This window comes from Equus quagga, chromosome 11, assembly GCF_021613505.1.
Source record: "Equus quagga isolate Etosha38 chromosome 11, UCLA_HA_Equagga_1.0, whole genome shotgun sequence".
NCBI lineage: Eukaryota > Metazoa > Chordata > Mammalia > Perissodactyla > Equidae > Equus > Equus quagga.
The window spans coordinates 109,658,447-109,675,711 of NC_060277.1; the positions used below are offsets into that span (position 1 = coordinate 109,658,447).

The 17,265-nt window shown below is 51.4% G+C and overlaps 1 protein-coding gene across 2 annotated transcripts; it reads left to right on the forward strand.

The window, feature by feature from the left end:
* The first annotated feature begins 8,519 nt into the window (after positions 1–8,519).
* Positions 8,520–15,620, forward strand: MRPL58 (mitochondrial ribosomal protein L58). Of its 2 annotated transcripts, none has more exons than XM_046675520.1 (6): positions 8,520–8,651; positions 11,426–11,462; positions 14,077–14,136; positions 14,671–14,753; positions 14,846–15,015; positions 15,284–15,620. In XM_046675520.1, the coding sequence occupies exons 1-6, from the start codon at positions 8,553–8,555 to the stop codon at positions 15,366–15,368; spliced, it is 534 nt and encodes a 177-aa protein (XP_046531476.1). In that variant the 5' UTR covers positions 8,520–8,552; the 3' UTR covers positions 15,369–15,620. The 2 variants fall into 2 exon arrangements, with proteins under 2 accessions (XP_046531476.1, XP_046531475.1); XM_046675519.1 differs by having other exon boundaries at positions 8,553–8,738.
* Positions 15,621–17,265: the final 1,645 nt, after the last annotated feature.

Consider the following 17,265-nt stretch of genomic DNA (forward strand, 5'->3'; position numbering starts at 1 on the left):
CACTATGCAATACTGCATGTTCCCTATCTCCAAGTAATGCTGCATTTTAAGAGCCAGTCTGACCGAGGGCATTTCAGGAAGGAAGAAAGGAAAATTCTGTGGACCTCCTACATGGGAGTGGTACCCAACTCAGAGGCCATAGAGAAGGACTGGTGCCCGCAAGCTCCTCAGCTGCCGGGAATGTCTGAGTGATTATCTTTTCTTCCCCTCTTTCTTCTTGCCCCTATGAATGTCCCCTTCCTGAAGCACCATTTCAGCTTCTGGAAGACCAAGGAGGGGAAGGAGAAGGCTGGCCCCAGCCTTCAGTGCCCAGCTTTTTAAGGGAACAGGTGGCCCCTCGCAGGTCTGTTTCTCCCAGAAGGGCCTCTGTTCTGATGGTTCACGGCAGCAGCAGGTGAGAGGAGCTTGCCAGCTGCTCTTCTCTCCACCCCAGGGCAGCTTGTCTCATTCCCTCCTCTACCCGCCTCATCTCCCAGAATCCAGGCCACCAGATGGCCCGAGCAGGCAGTGTTTATTTGGGGCCATGGAAACCTACAGCTTCCTTTTCCTGTCACTCTGGGTCAGGCTCTGAGCTGGAGCCCAGCCTCAGAACAATAATGCCATGGAATGGTGCTGACTTTATTTTTCATAATCCCTGAGCTGTCGACCTGTGTGAGTCCCTGGCTTTGCTCCCCTGAGCAGCTTATTCCAGTCACCATGGAGACACCTCTATTCCCTCTGAGGTCTTGGGACTTAGTCAGACGGGGAAGGACTCAGGAGACTCCCCTTCCAGCCTAGAGCCCGAAGGCGTATGTCAATTGCCATTCCCTTCCTAGCTCAGGCTTACAAAGCCAGTGCCTGGGAGGGGGGTGTATTCCCTCCTAAAGAATTTGCCTGTATCACTGAGGCGAGGATGGTAAAAGCCTTGATTTAATGACCATCTCTTGTTTCTAACAGCCAGCATCCCCAGAGGCATATTTTTCTAGGTAATTATGCTTTTCCTAAAAACAGAATTCTTCATTAAGAAACAACCACTAGTATTACTAATAATCACTAACATTTATTGAGCTCTGTTTCCATTTACCACACTGCCTCTCACCTAAGTAACTTAGCCAACACTTAGCTGTTTCCAAACACGACTTGCTCTACTTTGAACCTTTCTCAGAGTTAGAACTCATCAGTCTTGGAGTTCATGTCTTAACCACCCTGTGAAAGGGCTCTGCTTAGCCTGTCTGTGGCTGGCTGAATCTCTACCTCCTTCCCCAGCCTCCCCATAGCTCCTGACTGGGAGAAACTGCCATCACGCTCCACAAAGCCGCTGTTTCCCCCACAAGACTAGAGGCGGCGGCATTTAAAAAAACCTTTCTTTCTCAACCTGCCTGCCTCTCCTCCTATCTGGTATTTGTCCTGCAGAACCATTAGACATGTGCTCCACGGGAATTTCTTTATAGGCTGCCTTGTGAATGAGCCTGAAGTTGACTAAAACTCACCTCTAGCAGTACTCAACTTTGAAAAAAAATTTGCAAAGAATTCACATTATCAGTATTTATGGAGTATCTATGATGTGCCAGGTTCTAGGTGCTGGAGCTCCTGCAGTGAGTCAGTGCCATCCAGGGGCTTATTACATTCTACCTGGGAGACAGGCAACAGACTAGAAAAATAAGATTGAGTGATGTGAAAGAAAAAAAAAAAAAACAAGTAGAGCAGAGTAAAGGGGATAGAGAAGAACTAGGCCAGACAGGGCAGACCTCACTGCGGATGTGAGATCTGGGGGAAGAGTGGTCCAGGAGGAGCACACAGGCTCCAAAAGGGAGAGAAGTGGTGTTTCTGGGGAACACGGGATCAGGGAGTTCTTTTCACCAGGGGGCTCTGTATGCAAGAGAGGAACAGCCAAGGACTGGATCACGGGGCTGGGGGAACTGGAAAAAGGTGTGTGCAGCCGATGGCAAAGCAGACATACTCTTTATTCACTCTGGCAGACAGACAGTGGGAGCACAGTAGCTCCCCTTGTGGCCACTTTTATATGACTACTAGACAAAAGTGGCATACCGCCAGATGACATACAATGTTTACATTATACAGGTTACACAAGGTGTTTACATACATGGTTGGTGCATGCGCTGCCTGCAGCGGACATGCTGAGTCACATCTGCCTGGACTTCCAGTCTGATGGTCCACAGTACCTCCATCTCCCCTTCCCTCCACCTCCATCAGACTGCAGCAGTGTGGGGAGCCTGTGGGAGATGCGGGCACACAGCCCAACGCCCTGGACCCACATTCCACAACAACAGTATAGAGAACAGCAAATGACCACCAAGAGACAGGTTATACCTCCTAATGTGGCGAGAGCCCACTGCCACGGGAAGGACAGCTTAGACCACCATTCCTGCAGGGCATCTCCCGTCAATGTCTGGATCCGTGAGATCTCCTGCTTGGCCTGTCACAAGGCTTGTGATATGTTCCTTGCATTATCTGGTATATACATGCAACACTGCACCTCAGTAACTGCACAGGTCCCCCCTTGTGCTGCAGTAAGAATGTCGAGAGCCTTGCAGTTCTGCAACACTACTTCCGGGTCTGGTGGACTCCATCAGTTGAGAGAGACAGGGCCCGGGCTGTATGATTGAGGGCTCGGGTGATATGCTCCGCCAAGGCCGTAACCTGCCACTGCAGAGCAATAGTCCCCGCGGACAGACTAAGAACAGCCAGGGGGTAAAACCACCAGGGCGTTCATTTCTCCCAGTGATAGTGCCCTTTTATCTTCTCCCAATTGCTGGGGCGCACATCCAAGGTTCTCCGAACAGTAGCCGGGAGGTAGGACCACCCCCAGGTACATCACCCTGCCCAGTTGGCCAGGAGATAAGGCCATCCATAACTACCACATACCCAGAGACTGCCCACAGGCATTTTGTCCGTGGGGACCGTCCCCACATAGGGATGGGCATTCCACCAATATTTGGGCCAGGTCACTTGTTGAATCTTTTGACACAGCTCCTTGGGTATCCACCCTACTATTACCTCCCCCTTCTGTTGCTCTATGCACAGGGGCATAGACGTGCGGAGCGCAACAGCCTCCCTGGGTAACCACTCATAGCCACCCCAGAGGCTTGGGGTCGCCCAGGGCCATTTATGTCCACGTTGTCGGTACAGCTGCTGGTCCACCTGGCGCCTTCTTTGGTCCCACTGAGCATCGGTGGGTCCCTAGAAACGCAGCCAGGTCCAGTTCCCTTCTGAAGCAGGGTGGATGTGCCACGGCAAGCCTTCTGTTGTGCTAGTGGGCAGTTCTGTGCACACCCAGCAGTTAGATACGTTGGCCACCTCAGCATAGGTGTGCGCCCATTCCACAACACTCTTCGCCACACTCCATCTATGGGCAAAAGGACAAAGCAGTGATAAGAACTAGGAGAGGCAAATCACGTCCTTCTGGCAGAATGCAGGCTAGTCTCTTATCCTGGGACAAGAGGGTGGCTGCCAACGGGGGCCTTTCCGGCCGTTGATACCTCATCTTTTCTGCCTGCAGAGGCGCTGCACGCGCTAGCTCCACATGGAGCAGTACAGGGGAACCCATTATTGGCCACGTGGAAATCACATACGTCCCCTTCAGGATAGAACCAGCATCAGTCTGTGGCAGTCTGACAGTTACCCGAGGGGGCCAAGTGCTAGTCACCCACGGGGTGACATGTAAGTCTCATTGTTCCCCAAGTCCCCAAGGCGCTAAAAGTGCCAGCCACCTGCAGTGAGGGGCTTTTATCTTCCAAGGCCTTTCCCATTCTTGTACCTCCCGCACATTGCGGCACACTGGGGCCGGCAAGAGAATGTTTCCCTTTTGGCCATAAGCAGGTTTTAGTAGCTCATCAGTGGTTATTACTTGCAGCTGTATGGGGGCTACGCTGCCATGCAGCAATGCCTCTACAGGGGCTGGCCCTCCCTTTTGAGGCTTTTAACACCATCAGCACCTGCCACAACCGAGTTGCCCAGCCTCGCAACAAGGGGGGGCTGTATGGCTGTGTGTAAGCCCTGCTTTAAAAGCCCATTGTACCTCTCTATTATCCCGGCAGCAGCCGGGTTGTAAGGAGTATGGAAAAGCCATTGAATGTCCGTGGTACTGGCCCACCACTGGACTTCTTGTCCTGTAGAGTGTGTCCCCTTGTCGCTCTCCACGATCAAGGGTTGACCATGAAGAGCACAGAGTACCTGCAGGGCTTGAAGTGTCCGCACCTTTGGTCTTTGGTAACGATCTGATGTAGTTTGCCTGCCATTGGACCAAGGGCACACGCCCTCTAGCTACTTGCTGCTGTGTGGACACCAGTTTCCTTCTATTAGGAAAGGCCTGGGCACATACTGTGCATTCTTGACATGCCGTCATTATTTGTTGCCATGTGCAGGGTAGCCCCCAGCGCTGACTCACTGTTCCCATGGTCTTGCTCCCTGCATGATTTAGGGGTCAATGTAGCCAGTGTGCCACATCTGCAGACAGGTCCCTTTCTAGCCACCTCACACGGGCCAGAGCATCATTCCCAGGAGCAGTTAGAGGCATATGGCTGGGAACATGATACACTGTCACCTCTTTTTCATGGCCCAAGGCCCACAGTTCCTACCACATGGCCTGCCCCCACACAGGGCGGTTTCTGGCCAACCACTGCTGAGCCCCCCACACAGATAACCATAGGGCCAATCCCCAGTAGACCACCCAGCTGTCTGTACAAACAGCTAAAGGCCCTGGTTCATGGGCGATAACCATCCAGACAGCCCATAATTCTGCCCACTGGCTGCTTTGGCCGGTGCCAGTATCAAACCAAATAGCATCAGTGCTTGGCTGCACAGCTATGGCTGTCCACATAGCAGCCGGCCCCCTACTAGAACCATCAGTATGCCAGGCATTCTCCAGGATAGGGGGCTTCCCCTCAGCATAGGGCGTGGGCTCTATCTCTAGAGGAGCTGTCGGAATCTGTTCCCCCACAGCGAGAAACTCAACCGGCCCTAATACTTGCTATAATTCCTCCGAGCTCCTTTCTTCTAGATAAGCCCCCCGATTTTGACAAGGTAGGGGTCTGGACCACGCCAGACTGTGGACAGGTAGCCCGTGACCGGAGCCATCCTTGAATGGGGTACATGGTTCTAAGCTGAACAGGGGCCATTCATGTGATAGCCTCAAACACTATCAGGGTGGCATAAGCGGCTGCCAACTGTTTCTCCACTAGAGAATATCATATTTCCACTCCTTTCCACAGTTGGGACCAGAACCTGACATGGGCTTGTACCTGGTCATGCCGTTCCCACAGGCCCCAGCCAAAACCCTCCTGGGTAACATGGACATCCAAGTCATGTAGCCGTCCTGGGTCAGCCACCTGTAAAGCTTGTGCCTGCTGCACAGCACGCTTGGCGGCCTTAAACGCTTGGTCCGCAGCATCCGTCCAGTCCCACAGGGCTCCCTTCTTTACCAAAGCATATAGGGGTCTCACCACCTGGGCTAAATGAGGGATAAACATTTGCCAGTACCCCAGCAGGCCCAGAAATGTTTGCAGTTGAGCTACAGTTGTTGGCAGGGGGTACGCGTGTATTTTATCAATGACTGTCTCAGGTATCACTCTCGTCTTACCCGACCAGACAACCCCCAAGAATTTTACAGGTAAGCCAGGTCCCTGGACTTTGGCATCGTTGGCCATCCAACCATATGTTGCCAGATGCTTCCGCAGGGAATTAGCAGCTTGCTCTAGATCTGCAAGAGAGTCAGAGGTTAACATAACATCATCAATATAGTGAAATACAAGTACTGTATCACTGTGAGCCCAAGCAGCTAAATCTTGAGCAATGAGCCCATGACAAATAGTAGGGTTATGCAGGTATTCTTGTGACAACACACAAAAAGTCTATTGTCTGCCATCCCAGGTGAAAGCAAACTGATCTTGACTCTCAGTGGCAATATCAATGGAAAAGAAGGCATTGGCAAGATCCACAACATAGTGGTACTGTCCCAATCAGACAGTCAGCTGATCCGCTATGTCATGCACCGAGGGCACAGCAGCATGCAATGGAGGAGTCACTATTTAATTCCCAGTACTCCACAGTCATACACCATGCACCATCAGGCTTCCTCACAGGCCAAACCAGGGAATTATAAGGGCTGTGAGTGGATCGCATGATCCCAACCTCTTCCAACTTTACGATAGTCTGTGCGATACTGTCAGGTGGTAACCACACATCGTGGCACCAGCAACACTTGCGGTGAGTGGTGTGTATGCCCCAGGACAACAGTCTTAACTACATGCACCCGTAGGCGGAGCTCACCCATGATTGTCTGCAGGCGCAGTTCTTGCAAGACATCCACCCGCAGAACATACTCAGGGATAGGAGACACACTGTGTACACTTGGGGCAGCAAACGGCCAATGCCAAGGGACAGAGACACTGGCTTCACTTTTACTATACGGCCTCCATAGCCATCAACATATGCCAGCTTCCCTTGAAACTTATCCGGGTTGCCATAAATCAGACTGCAATCAGCTCCGGTATCTACCAATGCCAGCACACGCTGCACATTGGTGGGGGACCAGTGAATTGCAAGTTCCACATGTGGCCTCCAGTCCTCTGGGGATCCCCCAAGCCAGGCACCTTGGCCTTCCCCCTAGTCAAAGAGGTACATGGGCTTGCCTCCTGAGGGCTGCATAAAGTCCCGGAGGCTTACCTGTCAGCTCTTGCCGAGATTCTTTTCCGTTCCCACAGTCTTTTGGAACTGTTGCTCAGGCTTCAACTGGCGCCACAGTGCCATCAAGCCAACATTAGGTTGCTGATCTATTGTCCTCTGATCAATGCCAGCAGCTAGCAGGTCTATCCATATTTGCATATGGGTGACTCACTTGGGCCCTTCCTCCACTGAGCCTGCTCTCTGCTTGGGCACCCCCTGCCATGGGACAGGCTCCGTTTTCTCCGTCAGCCTTCTATGTCCCCCAAAGTGGCCACTGCAGCGGTTACCTCATGTATCCAATGTCCCACATCGGGTGCCAAAATGGCCACCAAGGACCCAAAAACATTACACCGGTGGAGTTAAGAACCGAATCCTTCATCCTGGGCATAAAGTGCTAGTCATTGGGCCCCAGGTATTCAGGCTACAAATGGCTTGCCAAATTCCCAATTCACGGATAACTGGAACCAGTTCTGCACAGGTCTGCCATTGGCTCCCAGTCTCTGGGAGCTCCCCGGCATTATCTCACACTGTCTGGGCAGCAGCCGTCACGTACTCCACCATGGAGTGATTCCCATGCCCTTGGGCTAGCCGGCGGCTATTCTGCTGCGGTTGCGGGAGGGGTGCAACGTGATGGAGGCTAGCTTCTCCATCTGGTCCAGGAGTACAGACTATACTATCAGCCCCCTCATCCCACAGCTGCAGGAGCCAGGCCGGTATGGGCTCACCTGGCCACTGCCCACATTGCTTACACAGGTCCCGCAGTTCTGTTGGCATATAGGGGCTATACGCCGTGAACTCTGTCACGATCGGGGCTCCTTGGGTGACACCTCCTGGACCCAAGAACTGCTCATGCTTTACCTTTTGCTGGATTACTAGCCGAGCATGGATAGGACGTGCTTCCTCCACGTCCCAGTCCTCAGCGTCCTCCGCCGTCTCGCTGCGAGGTGCCATTTCCAGCTCCGGTTCCAACTGTCGCACCTGCGCCTCCAGGGCTTCCTCCTTGGCCCGCAGCTCCCATATCTGAGCAGCATCCCGCAGGGCAGAAGCCAAGATGCGGCTTAAGGCCGTCAAAAACAGCCAGCCAGCCCGTCCGACGGCAGGCCGAGCCTTCTCTGGCACCTGCTCTCGTAGGCTACGCAGAGCCGTCTCGATGCTGACCGGGGTCCCAGCCACGGACTCCCACCCTTCCGCAGGGGCCCAATTCAGCTGGACTTCCGCCACCGGGAACCACATACTAGCGGGTGGCCACATGTCCGTCCCGTCAGCCTCAGGAGCCGCAGGTCCACTCACCTCGGAATCCTGCCGGCGCCAAGTGTATGCAGGAGAGAAACGGCGGACGCCTGGACCACGGGGCTCGGGGAATTGGGAAAAGGTGCGCGCAGCCGATGGCAAAGCAGACATATTTATTCACTCTGGCCGATAGACGCTGGGAGCGCAGTAGCGCCCCTTGTAGCCGCTTTTATATGACTACTAGACAAAAGCTGCATATAGCCAACAGATGACATACAATGTTTACATTATGCAGGTTACATAAAGTGTTTACATACATGATTGGCGCATGCGCTGCCTGCAGCGGACATGCTCAGTCACATCTGCCCAGGAGCTGCCCCGGTCTGAGTGTCCATAGTACCTCCATTTGCCTTCAGGCTCCCTTGAGAGCCAGCTGAGAGCCAGCGTCTTCCCCACCGCGGCAGCGGAACTCAGAGCGCCAACCAGGGCTCTGGAGGCAGCGGATGGGGAGCCTCCAACAGGTGCCGCAGGAAAGCAATGCCGGGAGCTCAGCTCGCCGGCGGGCACTTTAGACCGCACGGAACCAAAGTCCTGAGGGAAGCGCGAGCTCGCGGACCGCGGAAAGAGGTGCCCACCGGAAGCGGCCGCGAGACCCGAACATGGCGGCCACCCGGTACCTGTGCTGGGGTCTGAGCCGAGCCGGAGCCTGGCTGCTGCCGCCGCCTGCGCGCTGCCCCTGCCGGGCTCTGCACAAACAGGTATACGGTACCGAGTTCCAGAGCATCTACAGCTTGGACAAGCTCTACCCCGAGTCGCGGGGCTCGGACACCGCCTGGAGGGTCCCGGTGAGCCGGCAGGGTCGGACGGAAGGGGCGTTTTGCCTCTGCTGGGTGACGTCAGGAACCCGGGGCCCCAGTGGCCGAGCGTGGAGCTGGTTGAAGGCGCCGCCGCGCGCAGAACGTGGCGGTCGCGGCGGGAGGGAGCTGATTGCCCGAGCAACCAGGGACTGGGGTCGCCGGGCGGGTCCTGGCGTGGCTCGAGGTGTGCGGACGCCCGGAGAGCATGCTGGATGTGTGTCTCACAGGACCACGAGCTTTTCCGTGTTAGCTCCCCGGCCCCCAGGCCCAAATTCTTGTCCCAAGAGAAAACGTGGGCTTTCTGACCTTCCAGAGTGGACCACAAAGGCCAGAGGCTGGCAAGCTGTTTACTCCCTTTTGGAACCTTTCGGAAAGTTACACTGTCCATGACCTCTAGGAACCCCAGCACTCCTGAGGAAACAGGCATTCTTGTTCGTTTCTTCAGGAAGCAGTTATTGACAGCCCGCTGTGTGCAGGCGCTTTATCAGGCCCCCAACCCGGAGAGAGAGGACCCAGCCAATTCTTTTGAGATTCCACCTACAGGACTGGAAGAGGACATTCATTCATTGATTCACTCATTCAACAAACTTCTGTTGAAAGCATTCTGTGTGCCTAGGCATTGGGATAGAGAAGTGACCAAAACACAAAAATCCCAGTGCTTGCCGCGCTGATCTTTTCTAATGGAGAAAGACAGGCAATAAATAAAATAAGTAATATATAGAGTATGTGAGGTGGTGATAAGTATTTTGGAGAAAATAAAGCCCAGAAGGAAGAAGGAGTGCTAAGGTAGGGCTAGGGTTGCAGTTTTAAGCAGGATGGTCTGGAAAGGCCTCTGAGAAGGTGACATTTGAGCAAGGACAGTAGTGGGGAGATCGGATCCCTGCAGAGGGAACAGCAGGTGCCCCCACCTCAAAGCAGTAGCATGCTCGACTTGTTCAGGGAACAGCAAGCAGGCCAGTGGGAGCAGGGGAGTGGGAGGAGAGGGAGCGGGTGGGGGAGACCCGTTTATGTGGCCTACAGGCCTTTAGCTTTACTCTGAATGCGATGGAGACGTGTTGAAGGGTTTGAGGCAGAGCAGCGGAATGATCCAGCTTAGCTTTCCAAGGATCACTCTTACAGAACCTTATAGAGAATAGACTGCAGAATGGCAAGAACAGGAAGACCATTTAGGAGTTTGCAGTAATAGAGGCAAGAGATGATAAGCAGGGTGGAAGCAATAGGGGTCATGAGAATTGATGAGGTTCTGGATACATTCTGAAGGAAAACCTATAAGATTTGCTAATGGATTTTCTATGAAAGGTGGGAATAAAAGAATTGAAGTCTGCAGCCTTGAGTGGTGGAAGGATTGAGTTGCCATTAATTGAAGTGAGAAAGTGGCAATAACATTCGTTTGTCTGTTCTTTCATTACACAAAAAGTGTGTTGTGTACCTACTATGTCGGACACGGTTTCAGGCGTTGCAGATACGGTCACAAGAAACAAAACAGATAGGGTCCGTGCTTCGTGGAACTTATGTTCTAGTGGAAGGAGCACTCAGTAAACAAGTGGGGACAACATATCAGGTAGTGAGAAGTAATGAATAGACCTGGGTGCTGTCATAGAGAGTGCTGGGGAGCTACTTCAGATTGTTAGTAAGGGAAGTCCTCTGTGAGGAGGTTTGGGTGTCCATTAGGCATCTGAGAGGAGCCATTGATAGCAGTCGGCTGTATGGGTCTGGAGTTAAAGAGGTTTGAGTTTGAGCCAGAAAGTTGGGAGTCATCAACATAGGTGATATTTTCATCCAACATAGATGGATGAAATGTTCTAGGGAAAGAGTAGGACAAAGAAAAAGGATTTCAGGGTCATGTCAGTGTTTAAAGGTTGCAAAGAGCAGGCAAAGGAGAGTGAGAAAGTCATAGGGAGGTGAGAGGAAACCTGGAGAGGACAGCTCAGAAGGCAGTGCAAGAGCAGACTTCAAGGAGGCGTGGTCCACGGTCTCAGTACTGCAGAGAGATGAAGTGGGAGGAGGATTCCACCCCAGATGCTTCTCAGATGCAGACACAGCCAGAGTGGCTGCAGGCAAGGGAGGATGGGCTTGGACGGCCAGAAGAGCCGCCGCAGGCAAGTGTTTGCACTGGGCATGTGGACGTGAGGATTTAAGGCTGGAGAGCTTTGCTACTGAGGAACAGCACGGGAGAGATGTGGAGGTGAGAAATCCTGGAGCAGGTCGTTCTGTCTGACACAAAGCCTTGAGGCAGATGTGCTAGTTACTGTTCAAGGCTGTCAGCTTGCCCTGTGAGCCTCCTGTGGCCTGAGAAGGGACAGGGCGGCCCAGTAGGTTTGTTGCTCCGGGTTGCAGAAGGCATTCCTTTTGGGGTCTCCCTGATGGGTGTGTACTGTGGTGCCTTTCCCGCCTCCCTGGAGGCAGGCCTCTGATGGTGCCCAACACTAGCTAAAGTGGGGGCAGGGAAGGCTGGAGAGGTCAGCTCCATTTTCCTGGAAGAGTGTTTCTGAGGTGGTACCTCTGGGAGTCTGGGGAAGCTTTTTCTGTCATTCTGATGTGATTTTGCTGGGGACCTGAAAATCGTTGTATTACATTTGCCTTATGGCTTTACATCATTTCTTTGGTTGTCCTGGACCAGTTAGAAGTCACCCAGCAGGTAATATTTATTTGACGCTGTGTATGTTGCATTACAGGATGATGCAAAGCAAGCCAACAATGACATTCCTCTGGGTAAGTAATTTTGTTTTATAAAAAAATCTGTCATTTCCCTCACTCCTCACACATTTCTTCTAGATCTCTCCAGCCTAATGAAAGTAAAGAAACTGTCTTTGGTGGGGGCCAACCCCATGGCCGAGTGGCTAAGTTCGCATGCTCCACTTTGGCAGCCCAGAGTTTCGCTGGTTCGCATCCTGGGCGCGGACATGGCACCACTCATCAAGCCATGCTGAGGGGGCATCCCACATGCCACAATTAGAAGGACCCACAACTAAAAATACACAACTGTGTACTGGGGAGCTTTGGGGAGAAAAAGGAAAAATAAGATCTTTAAAAAAAAAAAAGAAACTGTCTTTGGGTATGCAAAAGTGGAGTCTTTGCAGCCTTGTTTAGAATAGCAAAAATGCAAAATGATCATGGAGGCACTCTGCAATGCTGTGTGGCCTACGGCACAAATGGAGAGCACGGGATGCTTCTGTGACGTGGAACCATCTTTACAAGAGGGGAAGTGATCATTATTTGAAAAAGGTAAGGTGCACAAGAGTCTATGTAGTAAGCTACCATTTGTCTATTGTGTGTGTATATCTGAAATGTATACTTTCGTATATATACATAGATCTGAAAGGATGTACAAGAAATTGGATATGAGGACTGCCTTGGGGAGCGGAGAGGAAAGGACAAACTTGGTGGCTGGGTAACAGGAGTGGGGGACTTCTCCCTGTAAACTGTTTGCATAACTTTAGAATTGTGCACCCATCAAGCGTGAGGCAAGGACTGACAGGTGTAAAGAAACAACGAGCCCTTTTTAGATTCAGAGAGTTTATGATGTCCAGAGACAGTGAAAGGAAGAGAAGCCAGAGGTGCCGGTTCCTTGTTGCCCTTGTTCAGGGTGACACTGAAACAAAGAGGCCAGGTGACTACATCACAAGGGAGAGGACCCTGTGGCCACAGCTCAGCAGTGTGTTAGCCTGCAGCTGTGTCCTGAGGCGTGCATGTGGCTGGAGGAGGCAGAAAGCCTGTCTCATCAGACCGGAGATGAAGAGACTGTCTCGTGACAGCGCCCAGGGGAGACAGGGAGGCAGTGGGAAATGGCCGTGTGGCAGCCCTCACCTGCCTGCCGTGCTCCTGTGCTCTGGGAGGATCACAGGCGTTCCTGCGAAGACGTCCTCAGCTGCAGTGCAGGCGGTGTCTCGGTGGCCTGTGTGCATGCAGGCAAGGTTGCCGACACCGTGGCGGAACCGTCCCCCTGCAGTACCTCATGCATTCGTTACCTGTTCAGGAATATTAGTTAATTTGATTTTTCAAAAAAGGAAAGCCTCTTTGGAGCAGTCCCAACATGGGTCACCCATCTGCCCGCTGAGGCCTGCTCTCCACCACCATGGCGCCACACTTCTTTGCCGCCCAAAGCACTTGCGGCTCACCATCCAGTCTTCCTTTTTTTTTTCCCTGCTTTTTCTTCTGGAATCTCCCCAGTACATAGTTGTATATTTTAGTTGTGGGTCCTTCTAGTTGTGGCGTGTGGGACGCCGCCTCAGTGTGGCCTGAGGAGTGGTACCATGTCTGCACCCAGGATCTGAACCAGCGGAACCCTGGGCCCCCGAAGCAGAGTGCACAAACTTAACCACTCGGCCACAGGGCCGGCCCCACCATCCAGTCTTCTGAAGTTTCCCTCTACCACCCCTTTCCTGCTTTCCTCAGACACTATGAGGCTGCTTTTCATGAATTACGAAAAGAGAAGGACAAACCTCATTGTACAGATTCAAAAGACAAACAAAACTGAGACCCAGAGAAGCAGCGGAACTTTGCCAGGATCACATAGTCAGTCAGTGGCTGAGCCAGTGTTAGAAGGAAGGCGTCACAGCTCCAAGTCGAGTACGCATTCATCCAGCAGGTGTTTGCAAACACTGACTGTGAGTGAGGCGCTGGAAACACATGATGAACTAGACACACGCCTGCCTTCTTGGAGCTTACAGTTTATTGGGATTCCACATCCACCACACTTAATGAAATACAACATTAAACTAAGTTTGTCCCTTAGCTTGAGCTTTTGAAAGAGTCCTTGCTTTTAAATAAACAGCAAAAAGCTAGGGCAGCCAGATCTGGTGGAATGTACTGGACCAGAAGCTGACAACCCAGGTCATAATTTTACATCCTCTGCTGTCTCTGTGGCCCAGACAAAGTCCCTTACTCTTGATTTTATTTATTTATATTTTAATTTCTTTTGCTAAGGAAGATTTACCCTGAGCTAACATCTGTTGCCAATCTTCCTCTTTTTACTTGAAGAAGATTCACCCTGAGCTAACATCCGTGCAAATCTTCCTCTATTTTGTGTGTGGGTCACTGCCACAGTGTGGCTGCCGATGAGTAGTGTAGGTCTGCGTCCGGGAAGCAAACCCAGGCCACCAAAGTGGAGCGCACCAAACTTAACCACTAGGCCACAGGGCCGGCCCTTGATTTTAGTTTTGACATCTGTAAATAATTTCTGACTTTACTGATCTGAATGTTCTGTTTATATATATAAAAGTCATTGAAAGATGTGTAATAGGGATAGTTATATTGATAGTAGATTAACAGTTTGCACATTTTGTGATGGGATAATCATTTTTTTGGTGTATGTTCTGTTTTACAGATCGCTTGACAATATCTTATTGCCGGAGTAGTGGTCCTGGGGGCCAGAATGTTAACAAAGGTACAGGGTACCTTGTTGTTTTCTTTCATTTTAAAACTTAGCTGAGAGACGGACTTGTTTACGTTCATGTGGAATAAAGAGATTTTTTTAGCAGAAGCTTCAATACCACCAGCTTATAATAATCCTCTTTATTCTTTTGAATGTGGTCTGATTCGCTGGCTCAGCTGTGGGTTGCCAAGACTAGGCTTGGCTTGTTGAGTCTAAACAAAGGGAAATCACAGTGTGAGTTGGCAACCAGCTCCAAGAACAGGTTTCCTTCATTCTTAGGGAACCCATCCCCCCGTTCTTTTCAGAACCCAATAAACTGTAAGAGAAACAATGGGCATTCAGTTCCTGGAAGTTTATTTTTGTCCAGAAGTGCCTTACTATCTTTGCAGGCTTCTTCTGTGGCCAACTTTGTATCCCCAAATTGATACAGGATAGAAATGTGCCTGGTTGGGTGTCTCACCCCTTTGTTTCAGGATGGTGACCAGCCACCGGATGCTGAGCCCAAGAGTTTCAGTGACCCATGCTCCCTCCTCTCTTTATTTACAGTGAATTCCAAGGCTGAAGTCAGGTTCCATTTGGCAACTGCCGACTGGATTGCAGAGCCTGTGCGACAGAAAATGGCCATCACGGTAACCACTGGCCCCCTTCTTTTTCTATAATCCCTCAGTCGCTTTTAAACCTTTACTCTGTAGAACTCTGGTTTTGCCTTTGTTCTCTGCAGCATAAAAATAAGATCAACAGGTCAGGAGAGTTGATACTCACCTCTGAATGCAGCCGCTATCAGTTCCGAAATCTGGCAGATTGCCTCCAGAAAATTCGAGACATGATCGCTGAGGCCAGCCAGCCAGCCAAGGAGCCATCCAAAGAAGATGCTCTGCTACAGAGAATCAGGTACTAGAAAATGCCCCAAGCGTCTCAGCCGAGTCGTGTGGCCGAGGGGCCGCACAGGGAAGGAAGGAGGCAGGGTGGAGTCCGCGCCCTCCCGGCAGACAGGCGGAGGAGCCCGGGAATGGGAGAAGACCCACCCGGAGTGGAGGCTCCCCGCCAGCTGCAGCCTGCTGATGCGGCTACTCTGCTTCCCCTGAGCTGCCAGCTCCTCTCCCACTTTGAAAAGCACTGATTGGGCGTCTGGGACTAATTGCCGTCTTTTTGTTTTCAGGATAGAAAACATGAATCGGGAAAGGCTGAGAAAAAAGAGAATAAATTCTACCATAAAGACAAGCAGGAGGGTAGATATGGACTGAAGTCATCCTCCAGAGCCGGCAAAGGCCCTCTTCAGGGCATGCATGCAGCTGCAGCCGAGGGAGCTCTAACACCAGCAGGCGACTTCTTTGTTGGTCGTGGTTGTTAACGTTTGTCTAACACTGGAGCCATCATGAGAGTGTTCAATTGCACTGGTTGCAGTCACTGTTTGCAAAGGTCTTTATAAGCAATCACGTGTTGTCAAACCTTAATTATCTATTTGATACATTAGCTGCAATAAAATTCTAAATGCAGTGGGCTTCCCTCTCATTCCAAATGCATCAGAACAGAATTCCTCCCTTTTCTCTCAGTTGAACTCTGCCTAACAGTTATTGACTGGCACTGACTGCTTGTCACAGCCGGGGGGAAACAGAGGAATGAGTTGTGGTGTCTGCCCTCCAGGAATACACAGTCAGGTAGGAGGCAGGTGAGTGGGCATCTGAGCTGGGCCTTGAAAAAGGTAGAGAATTTTAATCAGTAGAGACGAGAGGAGGTCACGTCAGGTGAAGGGAACAGTATGAATAAAGGAGACCCAAGAAAAGGCTGGGTGGAGAGGAGGAGGAAGCCATTTGAATGGTGGATTGGTGCAGGAGATTGCGAGAGGTAAGTCTAGAGAGGGAGGGAGATGCTTGATGTGGAGACTCTTGAATTCAAGTTAAAGAGTTTAGACTTGAAGAAATGTAGGTAATAGGGGAGCACTGAGCGGGAAGGAGTGTCGTGAGTTAGGTGCTGTCGCAGTCTGGGGCTTTGGAGGCAGGAAAGGAGTGAGTTGGAACTGGAAAGAGGTTTTTGCAATCCTTTGGGTATGGGAAGCACCCAGGCCAGCGTAACAGTAGCACATTCTCTGGCGTGTACAAATGCCTTAGAATGTTCTCTGTCACTTTGATCTACTTCACTCATTTGGCAAATACTGCACGGTGATGCACTAAATGCAAGATAATGCCCTGGAGTGGTACATACGTGAGCAGGGCCCTTGTTATTCATGTAAGTGTAAACGGGAGAAAGTCATCGACCAGTGATTCTTACAAAATATAGAAGATGTGGAAAACATGGTCCCTGTCCTCAGGGGACACAGAGCCTAGCAGGGAGCGGAAGCTCATATGCAAGGAAGGGCAACATACATTAGTTCATTCATTAATTCAACAAATAGTGAAAGCCAGAAACTGGGTGAGGTCCCGGGGGATCAGAAGTGAACAAAACAAAGTCTTTTTCTTCCAGAGAATTTACATTAAACTAGGTAATGATAAAAGCTGAGAAGGAGAATAGATTCCTGTTACAGTAATGTGACCAAAACGTGGTAAATAGCTTAAGAAAGGTCTAAGTAGATTGCGGGAGACAGAGAAGCAGCTAGTTCCAGCTGGAAGGCAGAGAAGATGCACTCGAGGTGCTTGAGAGGGGCCTGAAGGAGGGGAGGGCTGGCCATGCGAACAAGGTAAGAACTTACCACCTGAAGGCTCCAGTGTGGCCAAGGGCCCTGCCTGTGGCCGGGACAGTGAACTATAGAGCCGAGAATGGGCTCTGAAGCCACACTGCCCCAGGTCCGTGCCTGCCCTCTGCCACCGGCAGCTATGGGCTTTGGGCAAACTCCTTAGCCTCTCTGAATCTTAGTTTCCCCATCTGTAAACTAGGGATGATGCTATCAGTGCTGTCTCATCCAGTGGTTATGGGATTTAGGTGAATAAGTGGTCAATGGCACTGAGCACGCACTCGGGGAAATTTAGCCATGATTAATAGCCCAGTTTGGCTGGAACCCCGGGGATGAAGAGCTGTGGAAGACACGTCTGCCACCTTGAGTGGGAGCCAGCTCTAGAGAGGCCTTAAATGTGACAGCTAAGACTTTTAGGCTCTCCCCCTCCAGAGGCCGGCAGGGGAAGATTAATGTGACAGTGAATGGACGAG

What these genes read in the sequence shown, in the direction of transcription:
- MRPL58 (XM_046675519.1), top strand. Translation starts at nt 8,553, where the DNA reads ATGGCGGCCACCCGGTACCTGTGCTGGGGTCTGAGCCGAGCCGGAGCC. An exon ending in ACACCGCCTGGAGGGTCCCG is followed by an intron (nt 8,739 to 11,425) that starts GTGAGCCGGCAG and finishes GTTGCATTACAG; the next exon opens with GATGATGCAAAGCAAGCCAA. An exon ending in GCTCTGCTACAGAGAATCAG is followed by an intron (nt 15,016 to 15,283) that starts GTACTAGAAAAT and finishes TTTTGTTTTCAG; the next exon opens with GATAGAAAACATGAATCGGG.